The 15,284-nt window shown below is 40.3% G+C and overlaps 1 protein-coding gene across 5 annotated transcripts in view; it reads right to left on the bottom strand.

Annotated features, from left to right (window-relative positions):
* Nucleotides 1-11,314: 11,314 nt before the first annotated feature.
* CCL22 (C-C motif chemokine ligand 22) overlaps nucleotides 11,315-15,284 on the bottom strand; it is a 70,181-nt gene continuing 66,211 nt past the window's right edge. For all 5 annotated transcript variants that reach the window (XM_072632323.1, XM_072632326.1, XM_072632327.1 and 2 more), the window contains one exon: nucleotides 11,315-11,630. In XM_072632323.1, the coding sequence (XP_072488424.1) occupies nucleotides 11,540-11,630 (91 nt within the window). In that variant the 3' untranslated portion in view covers nucleotides 11,315-11,539. The remainder of the gene's footprint in view (nucleotides 11,631-15,284) is intronic.

Genomic DNA, 15,284 nt, shown 5'->3' with positions numbered 1-15,284 from the left:
TTAATAATTTTGTGATTGTGAGCAAGCACAGTGCCTGGCACATAGTAGGTACTGTATACATGTTACTATTATCAGGAGGAGCTGGATCTCATCATTCCTGGACCACTGTTCTTCCTACTATATAATATTGTACTGCATAGAAACACATTTCAGGACAGGACCCTCAGGTCTGGGACTGAAAAGGGAAAAAAGGCCTCAAAAAGGAAGAGGGAAGGTGCTAAAGATAGACTTCACTGACTTTCCAGTTTTGCTGAAGGCTAAAGGTCACCTGCTGCCTTGGTCTCAGCAAGGGGCCTCCAAGCCCATTATTGTCTTTGGCCCTCTCTCTACTCCTTCCCACCACACACATCTCTTCCTTTTCTGTTTATTTTTTTTCCTCTCTGTTTCCTTTTCTCACACCCTCCCATTCCTTTTCTTTTCCCCCTTCTTTATCATTCCATTCCTCTTTAGGACTCAGGCACACCTCTATAACTTCCCCTTTGTCCCTTACCCAATCAACAGAAACATTCCTTGCATAGGCTTCTAACCAGGCTAATGAGGTCACACCCACCTCTGCACTGAACTAGACTTTAGTTTGATTATCAAACTATTCCTTGTGGATTAAGCAGAATTATGAGAATTTTTTATTTCCATTTATTCCTCCTGCAACTTTTGGCTAATATTAACCATACCTGACCAAAGCCTGTCCCATAGGATGTAAAAATTTACTTACATTTTTAAACATTCCTTAGATGAGAAGCCAGAGAAAGAATCTCATCTATGGCTGACTCCTCTCGCTGCCAAGTCATTTTTTCAGTCTTGTCGGACCCTTCATGACCCCATTTGGAGTTTTCATGGCAAAGATACTGGAGTGGCTCACCATTTCCTTTTCCAACTCATTTTATAGATGAGGAAACTGAGGCAAACAGGGTTAAGAGACTTGACAAGGGTTATACAGTTAGGAAGCACCTAAGGCCAGATTTGAATTCACAAAGATGAATCTTCCTGACTCTTGGCCCAGGGCTCTATCCACTTCACCATCCAGCTGACCTACCCTGCCTCCTTGGTGTTCTCCTCCTCAATCAGTCTGTAAAACTTCTAAATATAATTTCATCTGTAATCTGAATTAGTTTGCCTGCAGAATTAGTTTCAAGAAGTTTATTTCCTTAAGGGATGTATAAGATTATGACTATTTAATTAAATTTAACTTTTACAACATTGAAAGAAGTATAGAATTATGGATCTAGCTTCTCTTTAAGTTTTATGGTTTAAGAAGACTGTACAAGACTGCAGTAGTCACTCTGACATAATTTTGCCTAAAGAAACCTTGTCAGAATACTCATAGTAATTCAGGTTTTCTCTGAGTCCTGCACCTATGCTTGCATAATGATAATACGTCAATAATTTCTGCATTGTGGTAAATATATATTTGGCAATAGTTGCCCACTATATGAACTCAGAGAGGAGCTATTTCTCCCATAATAGTGTGTAGTAACCTTTGGCCCACCTTCCCTGGAACATCTTTCCTGGCAATCCTAACAGCCCATCACTTTTATTACGAGGATCCTTCCCTGCCACCTTAGAGTTGCCTAATTAACATATTAAGACTCAAGCTCAACATCCCTCCTTCCTCCCCACTGATTTCTGAGCTAGGACTCTTTCCTGGAGCTCCTGCCTCAGGTTATGATAAGATTCTAACTAGCATAGCAACATGGTGCATGTGCTTTATTTCATTACAATTACAAACTTGGACTACCAGTCTGAATCAGGCCTGGCCCACAACAGGGGAGAATAATCTTTGCCTTGTCTGTTACCTCCCAGAGGTGTTACAAAGTCTCATGAGATGATGAGTGTGAAAGCACTTTGGAAAGTGGAAACCACAGTATGTAAACTATTGTAGTCAAAATTAGGCAAAGTATTGCCGCTATGCTTGGGAATTGGAAGAAACACAGTGGGCAGAAAATTATCTCTGTGGTAGAGCACATTATGGGACCTCAGAGCAGGTGTTCCTTAATAGTGCCCATGTGTGCTGCACAGCTGGGCTGACTAGCTGTCAGGAGAAACCTCATTACAGATCTTCGTGAGGATAGAGCTACCCACAAAGGCTGCCAACCTCAACCTTTGATGCAGGGTGCCAAGGGGTTTCCCACCAGCTTAGATAGCAGGATAGAAACCACTGTGGGGAAGCAGAACTGTGCTTGACGGGTGACAGCTCTTGCCTTTGACTAAGGGATGGTTTGTGGTGATGGGTGAAGAAGCTGAGGATGTGAATGTGTATAAGGTGGTTGAGATGGGATGTACTTTGAGAACAGAGAATGACAGAATTTCTCCGCTGAGGACACTATTTAACTCCATGTAGGTGAATAACTATTAGCCTCTATCAGAGGTGGGAACTTGTGGCCTGGAGGCCATATGTGCCCTTCTAGGTCCTTGGGTGCTATCTTTTGACCGAGTCCAAGTTTTACAGAACAAATTCTTTTATTAAAGGGATTTGTTCTGAGAAGTTTGGATTTAGTCAAAGGGCCTCACTTGAGGACCTAGAGGGCCACATGTGGCCTTGAGGCCTCAGGTTCCCCTCCCCTGCAGGGGATCAGTTAGCAGCCTCTATACTCTGAGTGCATCTAGAAAATTCTCTAAAACTGTAAACCACAGAGGCGTTACCTATGTGTCCCGCTGGTGATTTCCTGGCACTAGCGAAATCACAGTTCTGAACCCCAGTCCTAAAACAACAAAACTCTTGCTCTGCATGCCTTATAAGGTTGTTGTGAGGATGAAATAAGATACATGACCATTGGAGTCAGATCTGGAAGGGATCTTAAGACCATCAAGTCCAGCTCCTCAGCCATACTATCATTATTTTACAGATAAGGAAATCGATCAACAAACATTTATTAACTGCCTTCCATTGCTAGGCCCTATATTAAGTGCTGAGAATACAAAAGCAAAAATGAAGGCAGGCTCTCCCTTTGGGAAACTAACATTTCACCTAGGAGACAACAGATACAAAAATATGTATGTGCTTATGGAGCAGGTTACATGGGACAACCTCTTATTCGTAATAGTAGGACTATCCTTCATTTGTAATAGGGCTTCGAGGGTCCCCAACATCCCTTAAAGGTCATTCCTTAGCTTGCTACTTGACTCATTCCTATATTTAATCTTATCATTCTGACTCTAGGATAAACCAGGGACATGTTTATATATTTAATCACTAATTAATAACATTTTAACATTTCTCAATTAATCAATTAAACTCAGAATCTCTCTCTCAGTTTATCAATTATTATTTATTAAACAAACTGGAGAAACTAGCTTTCTCAATAGTAGGTACTCATATAATTCTGTATTTTAAATCCCTTAATCCCCTAGAAAGAAATATGTATTAAAGTTACTAAACATATAATTTGTTAACAATGAAAATGATAATAAAACAAATGGATGGATAATTATTTACAATATTTTTAGCTGTGAGAATGATCACAGCCAGTCATCTCAAACCCTCATTGTGCTGGCTGATGACTTCACTTCTGAAAATATAGTCCTATGCTATTTAATCCATATTTCTTAATAAAACAACAGTTGAGACAGTTCTAACAAGAAAGAAGCTTCTCTCTTATTCTTTCTCCTTATTAGAATAATATCTAGCATTTAGACAGCACTTTAAAATTTGCAAAGTCCTTTACAGATCTTATTTTATTCTCACAACAACCTGAGAGGTACGTGCTATTGTTATTCCCATTTTTAAAATGAGGAAACTGAGGCAGCCAGAGGTTAATTTACCTGGGATCACACAACTGGGAAGTATCTGAGGCTAATATTAAATTCAGGTATTCCTATTTATTGTAGCACTGTATGTGTTAGTGATATTAGAAGATCTTTTTGTCTCTAATACCTATCTTCTTCTTAGTTTATCTAACTTTAATTCTACATCTGATTTGTCTAATTCTAAATCTAATTCTCATAGATCACAGTCAAATTTAAACACATTCTCCCCGACTCCATAGGGAGAAACCTCTCATAGAATGACAATCCTACCTCCTCTTCTCATAAATATGAAGTAAGTTTTTATGGTTTTTGTAGGAGAAACTTTTGAAAGAGGGGTGACACAAATTAGAGCAATTGGCTGGTATGATCTATGTATAAAATGGATTTTTGGATAGATCTAGAATGTCCCATCTCATGTCTCAGGGAGAATGAAGTTTCCTTTGTGGCAAATAGGAACACATCCATGAATGGGTGATTGTCTCCCTAGTTCTCCTGTTGCCAATAGAGTTTTGAAGTTGGGCTTATATCTACCTATTCCACTTGAGATATTTGACATCTAGGAGTCTGATTCCTTTTGGGAGGTCAGGATAAAAACTACTTTGCCTGGTCGTGTGTGTGTGAGGTGGGGGAGAGTAGTTCTACCCTAGACCTGGGTGGTCACGGTTTAACCTCATCAGGTTTAGCTTTTTCTCCTCATCAAATAAATGCTTATTACATAAGAGATGTTCACAGAGAGCAAATATATTTATCAAAAGAAGCAAGTAAGACAGTAATCAGGGAAGTCATACAGATCAGTTTAGGTGATAGGATACACAAGGGTTAGGGGGCTCTGCAACCCAGGAATGAGATGAAACTCTCAGCATGTGGTCTCATTTTCCAGTAAAGTATGAGTAGGGGAACTCAAATGAGAAGGTATGTTGTAGGAGGGATACTGTGGGAGGTTTGAGGAGAGACATGAAGGTTGAAATTGTCATTGAGAAAAGTAGATTTAGGAATAGATAAAGGAATTGCATTGCTGCAGTGAGGACAGCTCATATTGGGTGACATATTTGTAGTGTTCTCAAGAGGTGTGGTTGTGTGGTTTACTCCTCTTCCAAGTGGATTGTGAGATTAATCCAGCAGATTTGCACTAGGAGTTATTAAGATAGTACTGAGGGAGGTACGATGTAAAATACCCGAATAGCAGTCCTGCAAACTGTTTCATGTTCTGATAATGTTTAAGTATCAGCCTCCTAGCAGGTTGTAAGAGTAGTTAATGTTCTTACTGAACATGGTTCTAATCATTACGTCAATTGTACTGTGGTTCTTTTGCACTTAGCATTTTTTTTTTCCTTTGTGTAGGGGGGGATACATTACCTGTCCCATATCCTGATTCATGTGGTACATTGAGTACTTCTCTTATTTCTTCATTTGGGGAGACCTAGAACTATTCCTTAGGTATTTTCCTTCTGGGGACCAGAATGGGGAACTTAATGAAACTGAATGTGAGAAAAAGGGGCCCCTTCTCATGACAGACCACGCTCCTCCAGACTGAACACCGGGTACAGAACAAGGAAGGATGAGTGCCTATGAGATCAGCTACTGGGTGACTTGATTCTAAGCAGGAAAATAAATAGATCTCATGCTACTGGTAATAATAATAATGATGATGATGATATGTTTACATACCACTTCAGAATTTTCAGAGTTATTTATGGGACTGAAAGCTGATAGTAACAGGACGTTTAACAGTTCTCTTCCTTCTTTGTTAAATGGAGGGAAGTGGATTGGATAATCTATAGCATCCCTTCCAGTTCTGACATTTATGTTCTCATTTAGTCCCCATAACACTGACATAAATGCTATAGGCATTATTATCCCCATTTTATAGATAAGAAAACTGAGGTTAAGAGAGGTTTAGTAACTTGCCAGGATCACATAGCTTTTAAGTGTCTGAGGTGAGATTAGAAGTCCAATCTCCCAGACTCCCTAGTGTAGCTACTTCTCTACATGTCTCCTTTAGTCCCCAAGGTACAGGCTAAAGGGTCGGTATATTCTCAGCAGACATCGTTGAAAGGTATCGAAGAAATGCTTGAGAAGTGCCCTCATATGTTATTATGCCTTATTATTTACATGTGTGTCAAATTCCCACAATGAATTATGCGCTCCAGGAAGTGAGGATAGGAGGGAAGATTGTGTCGCACGTAAACTCTCTTTCTGCGCCACTCCCCCCATGTATCATAGGCTCCTGAGATGTTGATGTTTTACTGTTTGTTGAACTAACTTAAATTAAGGCTAGAGCCTCTGAGGGGGAGGAGAAAATGAAAAGGGCTGTTTGTTGTTATTTTATGGGTGCATTTTATCTCTACCTTTGTGTCTCTAACCAGAGATAAGTTATCTCAAGGGAAACAATAGAAAATGGCCTTCCTCCCCTTTCTTCTAGTTCTACATGCATTAACCACGTTTTTGGTTGGTTTTTTAAAAAAAATAATACCTTTTTTTACATGTCTAAATTTCCCCTCTGCGTCCTTAAGTATCTCTGTATCCAGAGATCCATCCCATATAACAAAGAATTTGAGACCATCTCTTTTCAATTCATACTAAGCAGGAGAAACTTTCAAGACTTATGGGATATATAGCAGGTGGTAAAGGGAGGAGGACAAGTACTTCCTTTTCCCTAAACTAGAGACTTGGACTCTTCTCTCAGATTCTTACAGGTCTTCAGCAGAGAGACAGCAGGTAGCCTTTCACTTAGCCCTTATCTTTCTTTTTTCTCCATTCTCTCTGAAACATCAAGACATTTCTCAAGAAGCCGATCAGAGAGAACCATGAATGCCAAAGGAATTGGACTCTTGGTAGATAAGAGGGAGCCTTTAAAGACTTGACTACAGGAATAATGTCTAGATATTAAAGGCAACAGTATTAAGGACAGATCAGATTAGCAAGAAAAGGATGCATGATGGGTGTATGAGGCTACTATTACTATTATCTATGTGGGTGTAGCCTATTCCTGGACAGTAACAGTAGGAATGGTAGGGAAAGGACTGATGGGTGGGATGCTGCAGGGGTAGAATTGACAGGATTTGGTCTATGAGAAATAAGAAAGATGGAGAAGACAAACAAAAACCCAAAGTTATAAACATGGTAGATTGGATTAATGGAGGAACCACAGACAGAAATTGTAAAGACAGAAGAAGAAACTCAGTGAGTCCTTACAATCCTAGTGTGAACCACTGCATGGCTATCAATCTTCAAAAGTGATTGAAAGACCCCCTACATAGAAAGCAGGCAGCTAGGTGGTACAATGGATAGAGCATGAAGCTTGGAACCAGGAAGTCTCATCCTCATGAGTTCAAATCTGGCCTCAGGCACTCATCAACTGTGTTATCAGCTGTGTGATTTTGGGCAAATCCTTAATCCTGTTTGCTGCCTCGGTCCTCACCTGTAAAATGAGTTTGAGACAGAAATAGCAAAGCACTCCAGTATCTTTGCCAAGAAAACCCTAAAATGGGGTCACAAAGAGTAGGATACAACAGAAAACAAACATAGAGGGCATGCTGGGCTGGCCTCAATACTTCCAAGGTCCTTTTTGATTCTGAGATCCTAGCTTCCATTAACACCACAAGATTACAGACGTCAATCAGGAAGGGGTCATATAGAATGCCTTCATTTTACAGATGAGGAAAATGAGATCTACAGAGGATAGAATGACTTGTGTAAAGTCACATAAGTGGGAGAGCTGGGATCCTGATCTTCTGATTTTAAATCCAGTGATCCATCCCCTCTATCATTCTGCCTCCCGATCTTTTCTGACTGGGGCACAGGGAGGGATTCATTTTTGCTCTTTGAGATCAAGGTGATAAATAAAGGAATTTTCACTCTTAATTGACACTTTTAATCTACAGTATAAGAATTAGTTATAGATCATCATTACCGGGCCTGTGTTCCCTCATAAAAGACGAGAGCTTTGAATCAGTTGATCATTGAGGATTCCACTCCCTCCCAAGAGACTGGAATTTGATGTCTGAATATGCAGTACCTATAATTTTTGTCTCATAAGGGTAGTCATATTTTTTGTTCATATTTCTGAAATTAAGTCTTCAGAGATGATGCCTAAATTCTGTATTGACTGCCTCTGTATTTATACCTTAGACCTGTCCACCTTCTAGGGATGGGGATTCCTTAACTTCCTTAAGCTGACACACACTACACCCTTGATGGGAAGATAGCTGCACTGGGAGTCAGTGGTGTATTATAGGGAAAGAAGAGCTGGAATCAAACAACCTAGGTGTGAATCCTGACTCTGGTGTTTTCCATCTATGGGAGACTATTTGGACAAGTCACTTGCCCAAATCTGTAAAATGAAGGGTTGGATTAAATGCTCCCTAAGAATCTTATGAGTCAGGAGCTCTGGGTTCTAGTTTCAGTTCTACCACTTTAACTGCATGACCTTAGACAATTCCCTTTACCTGGCTGAGCCTCAGGTTTATAGATTGCTAGGGATGAAACAGATCTTACAGATGATCTCATCCAACCCCTTTATTTTATAAAGGAGGAAACAGAGTCCCCTCTATAAATGAGAGGGATGGGCTAGATGAGGGCAGCTAGGTGGCACAGTGGATAGAGCACTGACTATGGAGTTAGGAGGATCTAAATTCAAATTCAGCCTCAGACACTGGCAGTATGACTCAGAGCACATCACTTAACTCTGTTTGCCTGAGTTTTCTCATCTGTAAAATGAACTGAAGAAGGAAATGACAACCACTCCAGTATCTTTGCCAAGAAAATCCCAAATGCGGTCATGTAGTGTTGGATATAACTGAAGTGACTCAATAACAACAAAGACAAGGTATCTCTGAGGTCTCTTCCAGATGTAAGATTCTATGATTCTAAGTCAGATATTAGTTCTCTCTTTGCTCCTGAACTTACTTTCTCAAACTTGAAAGAAGGCCCCCTAGTCCTAGTATTTCAGGGTTTGGTGAGTATGTTCCCACTCCACCCCAACTTCAACCAAGTTCAGAACTATTAGGACTTCCCAGAGAGAAACAAATTACTGGGGGTAAAAGCTAGGGAGTTGGAGAAGGGGAGGGGGTTGAGGTAAAGGTATTGAGGAGCTGTTCCTAAGGTGATTCCTATATTCTTTCCCCCATGTTCCTACCTCCTGAATTCCTAGTGCTCTAGAAACAGGAAGACTGACTGCTGTTGTCCCCAGACTGGTGCCTGAAAGAAATTTCTCATTGAATCTGACACTCCCTTGTTGACACAGAAAAAAGGGAGAGGTTTAGGTAGAAATCACATGTTTTCTTCCTCCACTTGGCACTGACAGGTTCAGACGCTAGTCTGGAGGTGGGGAAAATAGAGGAAGAATTGAACATTGTACACCTTTCATTCCACAATCATCCTTATTCAATTGTAAAAAGTAAAAGCAAAAGCAGCTGAAAGGGAAAAACCAGACTAGCCTTGAAGGAAAAATAAAATCTCATTAAGGGGCTAAGAGTTAATAGTAATAGGAAGTTGGATGACTCATTTTCCTTCTTTGTTAAAATGAGAGCAGTGGATTAGGATAATGCCTAGGGTCATTCTAGCTCAGCCTTGTATTAGATGATCTTTGCGATCTCTTCCTGCCCACAAACTCTGTGATTCTAATTTACCCTTCCTTTCCCTAGAATACAGTTCACAGAATACAAGCAAGGACCCTGTCTATCTTCATGAGCTTTTTTACTTCAATCTCTTCAAGGAGTTTACAGTCTGATGGGGAGTAAATGGGTTGTAGGAGAGAAAGAAGGTGAGAAGACAAAAACTCAAACAACAAAAAACAAAAACAAACAAGTTGTCATATAATAAATGTATTAAATCAGTCAAGAGAGACATGAGAGATTCAAGACAGGAATCTTTTTGCTGGGAAACTCAAAGGTTGAGGAACTGACAGCCGAGCTAGGTCTTAAAGAAGGTGTGGATTTCAAAAGGTGGATATAGGGGGAATGGGGAAACCTTTCTAAGGATGAGGGATAAGCATTGCAAAGGTACGGAGATGGGAGTGCAAACTTCATTAGCTCCCTTTTCATGAAGGAGGAAACTTAAGATTTGCAAAGACATCCCTATTTGCTCCAGGGTTCAAATTCAGGTCGCCTGACTCCAACTACAAGGTTTTTGACAATATGGTAGGTTACCTCTTAAAAGTGGTCTATTTGAGGGAGGAGTGGGAGAGAGGGTCAGGAAGAAGACAGGCTGGGGCCTATAGGATACAACCAGATACACATGGAAGGAGTAGCAGGGTATAATATCCCATCTAGCCCTATCAGCTGAGATAGCCTTAGCCTCTAGCATGGGATCAAAGGGCCTGGATTTGAATCCTAGCTCTGCTTCTAATTAGCTGTGTAAGCTTGGGGAAAGATCTAAATCCTAAAAATCAAGAGTGGAGAATCTGTGGCCTGAAGGCCACTTGTGGCCCTCTAACTCCTTACCTGTGGCCCTTTGACCAAGTTCAAATTTTACAAAACAAATCTTTTTATTAGGGGATTTGTTCTATGAAGTTTGGATTCAGTCAAAGGGTTGCACTTGAGGACCTAGAGGGACACATGTGGCCTTGAGGCCGCAGGTTTCCCACCCCTGCAAGTATAAACCTATGAAAGGAGACCTCTCCATTCCTAGTAATTCTATTAATTTTTTAATTCTATTAATTATTTTCAGGTTGCAGTCAGAATCCCAGTACCTCTTCCAAAGGATTGGGCAATTAATCTAACTTCCCTTTCCAGCCATCATGAATGGTCTAATCTGTCCTAGAGGGACTTTATAGAGATTTCTCTTAATTACTTAATTTATCTCTTCAGTCATAGGATCCTTAGAAACCTCTCAGAAGGTACTGGGATTTTGACCCTGTGACCAAAAAGTTCCCAGTCAAACCCCATTCTCACCCTTAGAAAAAGAAAATCTCTCTCATTCTGGTTTCTAAGGTGCTTAACATAAATTGGCCTGTAGAGATTTGCTTCTTTGGGTTAATCATGTCTTCTTTTAAAATGCAGATCTTAGCAGGAGGTGGGAGGAGGGGTGAGGGGGTGGTCCTTTAACTATATAAAGCCATTATTAAGTAATTCATACTCATACACTAATTATTCAATCGTGTTCCAGGGCTTGGTCAGGTGAGGAAATGTTTTTAGAGAGGAAAGAAGGAATAATTTTGTACTATAAGGTAAACATTCTTAATCTGGGGTCTGTGATTTTTTTTGATAATTCTTTCAATATAATTGGTTTCTGTTCTAATCCTCTACATTTTATTTTATGCATTTAAAACCATTATTCTTAGATGAGTTCCATCTCTCTCTCTCTCTCTCTCTCTCTCTCTCTCTCTCTCTCTCTCTCTCTCTCTCTCTCTCTCTCTCTCTCACACACACACACACACACACACACACACACACACACATACACAAATGAAAAACCCTTGCCACAGGGCACTGGAGGAGAAAGTAGGACTGGAAGTGTGGAGTACTGGCTTGTGTCAGGGAAAAGTGGTGATTATAACGACGCTGCTCTCCAGGTTAGGGGAGGACAAAAGAGGAAGTTGAGTTAAAAAAAAAAAACAAAAAAACGAGGGTAGTGGGAAATAACAGCTGTATTTGGCAGACTTTAAAACTGAAGTCCAACTAGTTGGGTGGATCCTGCAGACCATAGCCTCGTTTCTTCTGGGCATGGCCAACACTCTATACCGTAACTATAATGATACTGATCCTCCATGAAGGATGAAGATCCAGGAGGAGGCATCTAAGAACAACACCTGGAAAGGGAGGCTTGCAGTGCTTTCATAGCAGAGCTGGACTTCTCACTTTTTCTTTTTGAGAGTCGCGAGGGCACGCTGCACCCAGACCTTCTGAGGGTCTGCACAGATCTCAAGTTTTTTCACTGTTTTCAGTCTAGAAAGAAGAATTAAAGAAATGTCATCAGTGAGTGAGATTCCAACTTGTCCAGAGTTCAGCATTTATTAAGTTCCTGTTGTGTGCAGAGTACCCTGCTATCTCCTAGAGGGGCAATGCATACAAAGTGGAGGGTGTGGGAAAGTGGGAAAAATAAAATAAAATAAAATGGGAAAAATAAAAATAATTAATTATCAAAAAGAGAAAAACAAAACAAAAACAGAGTGACTCTATAGCTCACTTGCCCTTTTATCACTCTCAGTTTCCCCATCTGAAATGAGGGGATTGGATAAGATGGCCTTTAAAGACCCTTTCAGCTCTAACATGTGAAGTTCTAAGGGCTTTTTTCATCCTAACATTCTGTATTCTATGTTCCATCATCTACATTCTGGGCAGGAGTCAGTCAGTCAACAAACATTTATTAAGTGCCTAAGATCTAGAGACACCAAAAAGGGTGAAAGAGAGTTTCTGATCTCAAGGAGCTCATGGTCTAATGAGGGAGACGACATGCAAATGACTACATACAGACAGTACAAACTATGTACAAGGGCACACATGTCTACAGCACCTTAAGGTTTACAAAGCATTTTCCTCACAACTCTATGAGGTAGTAGCACAAGTACTACTATCCCCATTTTACAGATGAAGAAACTAAGGCTCAGAGAGGATTAGTAACTTATGTACCCAAAGTCACATAGCTACTAATTGGCAGAGCCAAAATTCAGACCCAGTTCTCCTTTCTTCAGTCTCAGTCATTTTTCTCTCTCTGTGTCTCTGCCTCTCTCTCTCCTCTCTGTCTCTGTCTCCTTCTCTCTCTTTTTCTCCCTCTCTGTTAGTCTCTTTTTTCTCTCTCCTTTCTCTCTCTCTCTCTCTCTCTCTCTCTCTGTCAGTCTCTCTCTGTCTCTCCATTTCTCCACTCCATTATTCCACTTCTCAAATCACTTCCAGATCTTTTGTTCTTAATTGAACATTATTATGTTTTCAGGTCCTCGATCTCTTCCCCTCCTCCATTGAGAAGGCAAGAAAAACCAAACCCTTATTACAAACACACACAGTCAAGCAAAACAAATTTCTGCTCAATCTTATGTTCTTGAGTCTATGTTTTATGTCTTAAATAACTAGCTGAGTCACTTTTATTTTCTTATGTACAATATAATACATATGTACAATAGACCAAAGTACAAAGTCTGTTTTAAAATAGACATGATCTTATTGGTAAAGTCCTTAATTTTATGGGCTAAGGCTGCTTTCAGCTATGATTGTTTTCTGTTCTACATTATAAGGTCCCTTCTAGTTCTGATATTCTGATTTTCCAAAAACAAAATCTCAAGGAATATATAATCCAGGCTGGCATGACAAACATAATAGGCAGGAGAGAACACTCAAAGCCTCTGTCCCACCTGTAGGAGGACACAGAAGCAAGCTGGACAGAGGAATGCTGAGTTGACATCAGGTAAAGGAGCCTTCAAGAGCAGGCCAGGGCTAATCTGGGAAGGCTCTCTGGAGGAGGTCACTCCAAAGTCTGACAATATCCACATTCAGAATAAATTGATTCTAGGAGGGAGGCAGGGATTTCTGGAATTTGTCACTAACTCTGTCTTGCCTCAGTGACCAAACCCTCTTATCTCCTCAGGTCATAGAGTCATCAACTTATTTTTACTTTAAAATGTTCAATTGGAAATTGAGGGAATGCCCATCAATTAGGGAGTGGCTGAACAAGTTGTAGTGTATGAATGTAATGGAATACTATTGTTCCATAAGAAATGATGAGCAGGAAGATTTCCGAAAAACTTATGTGAACTGATGCTGAGCGAAGTGAGCAGAACCAGGAGAACATTGTACATAGTAACAGCAATATTATATGATGATCAACTCTGACAGACTTAGCTCTTCTCAGCAAGACAATTCCAAAAGATTCATGATGGAAAATGCTATGTACATCCAGAGAAAGAACTATGGAGTCTGAATATAGATTGAAGTATATTATTTCCACTTTTTTAAATTTTTGAGTGTTTTCATGGTTTTTCCCTTTTGTTCTGTTTTTTCTTTCACAGCACGACTAAAGTGGAAACGTTTGACACAATTACACTTATATAACCTATATTGGATTGATTGCCTTCTTGTGGAGGGGGAAAGGGAGGGAGGGAGAAAAAGTTGGAACTCAAAATCTTACCAAAACATGAATGTTGAATTCTATCTTTACATGTAATTGGAAAAAAAATATTATTTATAAAAAAATTTATTTTTTGCTTTCCAAATTTTCACCCTATCTCTTCTCCTCTTATTGAGAAGGCAAGCAATTTTATATAGGTTATACATATGCAGTTATGCAAAATATTTCCATTGCTAGTCATTGTTTATCTGTGTGCTTGTCATAACTCACCCACTGGAATTATTGGAAGTCAATAAACATTTATGGAGTGCTTATTATGTGCCAGGCACTGGGCTGAGTGTGGGGAAACAAATACAAACAAATAGGACAGTGTGTGCCTTCACTATGTAGTGAGGGAAGACATCACACAACAGGTATAGAAGCTCCCCAGGGCAAGAACTGAGTTGCCTTTCATCTTTATCTCGTCCTTCATCATCATCTCATCCCTCCTTCTCTCCCACCCCACTATATCCAGCACAATGCCCAGCACATAAAAAGTGCTTCAAAATGCTTATTAAACTGCACTGATATCCACTTATTCCTCACTGCTAGAGCTCCAGCCTATGTCCCAACCAAGCCAAGTCTGTCTACCAAAGAGGGAGTCTTCATTCATGACTTCATTGATGACTAGGAGTCACTTGTGATGTCAGCACCTGTGGGCTTGGAGGCAGTGCCCACCAAGGCACTGGAAAAGGGGAATTCAGACCAGGCAAGGTTGGGGCTGGACTCTCTTGTGCTTCAGAGGTCAGTGAGGGCAAAACCAGGCCCTACATAGTTCTCTACCAGTTGTGATTCCAGAGGTCCCAGGGAAGTCCTTCATTCTTGCATGGGATCCTAGATTTAGAGCAGGATCCTAGAGCTGGAAGGAACCTCAAAGTATACCTAATCCAAATCTATCTTTCCATAGATTAGGAAACTGAGGCCCAGAAAATCTTGGTCACAGTCACATAAATAGTGTAACAGGATTCAAATCTAGTTCCTCTGACTCCAAACCCAAACTATATTCTGCTGCTTTTCCATTAAAGTTTTCAAAACATTTCTGCCTTTTTAAACCTGCAAATTTCCCTTAGGAGGAGATCCCACCATTTTCGTTATTAAATTAAGCTCTTTTCATTCCATGACACCATTAGATTTACACAAATCTTATCTTTTCCTGAAAGCCGGCTTGAATGTGGGGATGAGGACAAAGGAGCACTAGCCTAGATGAGTAACTCCCATGGTTGGCCATTCCAAGCGTCTATGAAGAAACTGACATAAAGAAGAAAGAGAGTTGGAGAGCAGGGCAGAAGAAGAGCAATGAGGAGACCTGGGTACTAGCCTCTTCTTGAAAACCAGCTGTGTATCCTGGAGTGAATCAATTCTCTCTCTACCCTAAGAAACAGGTTTCTTAATCTGAAAAATGGGAACACTCAGGGCTGGGTTAGGCTGCACTCTTACTCCTGCTCCCTCAGGGGGTATTCCAAGTCCAATAAGAGAGAAATATCTTGTCTACTTGCCAGCCT

The sequence above is a fragment of the Notamacropus eugenii genome, chromosome 1 (genome assembly GCF_028372415.1).
Source record: "Notamacropus eugenii isolate mMacEug1 chromosome 1, mMacEug1.pri_v2, whole genome shotgun sequence".
Classification (NCBI taxonomy): domain Eukaryota; kingdom Metazoa; phylum Chordata; class Mammalia; order Diprotodontia; family Macropodidae; genus Notamacropus; species Notamacropus eugenii.
This window is presented reverse-complemented; position numbering and strand designations above follow the sequence as displayed.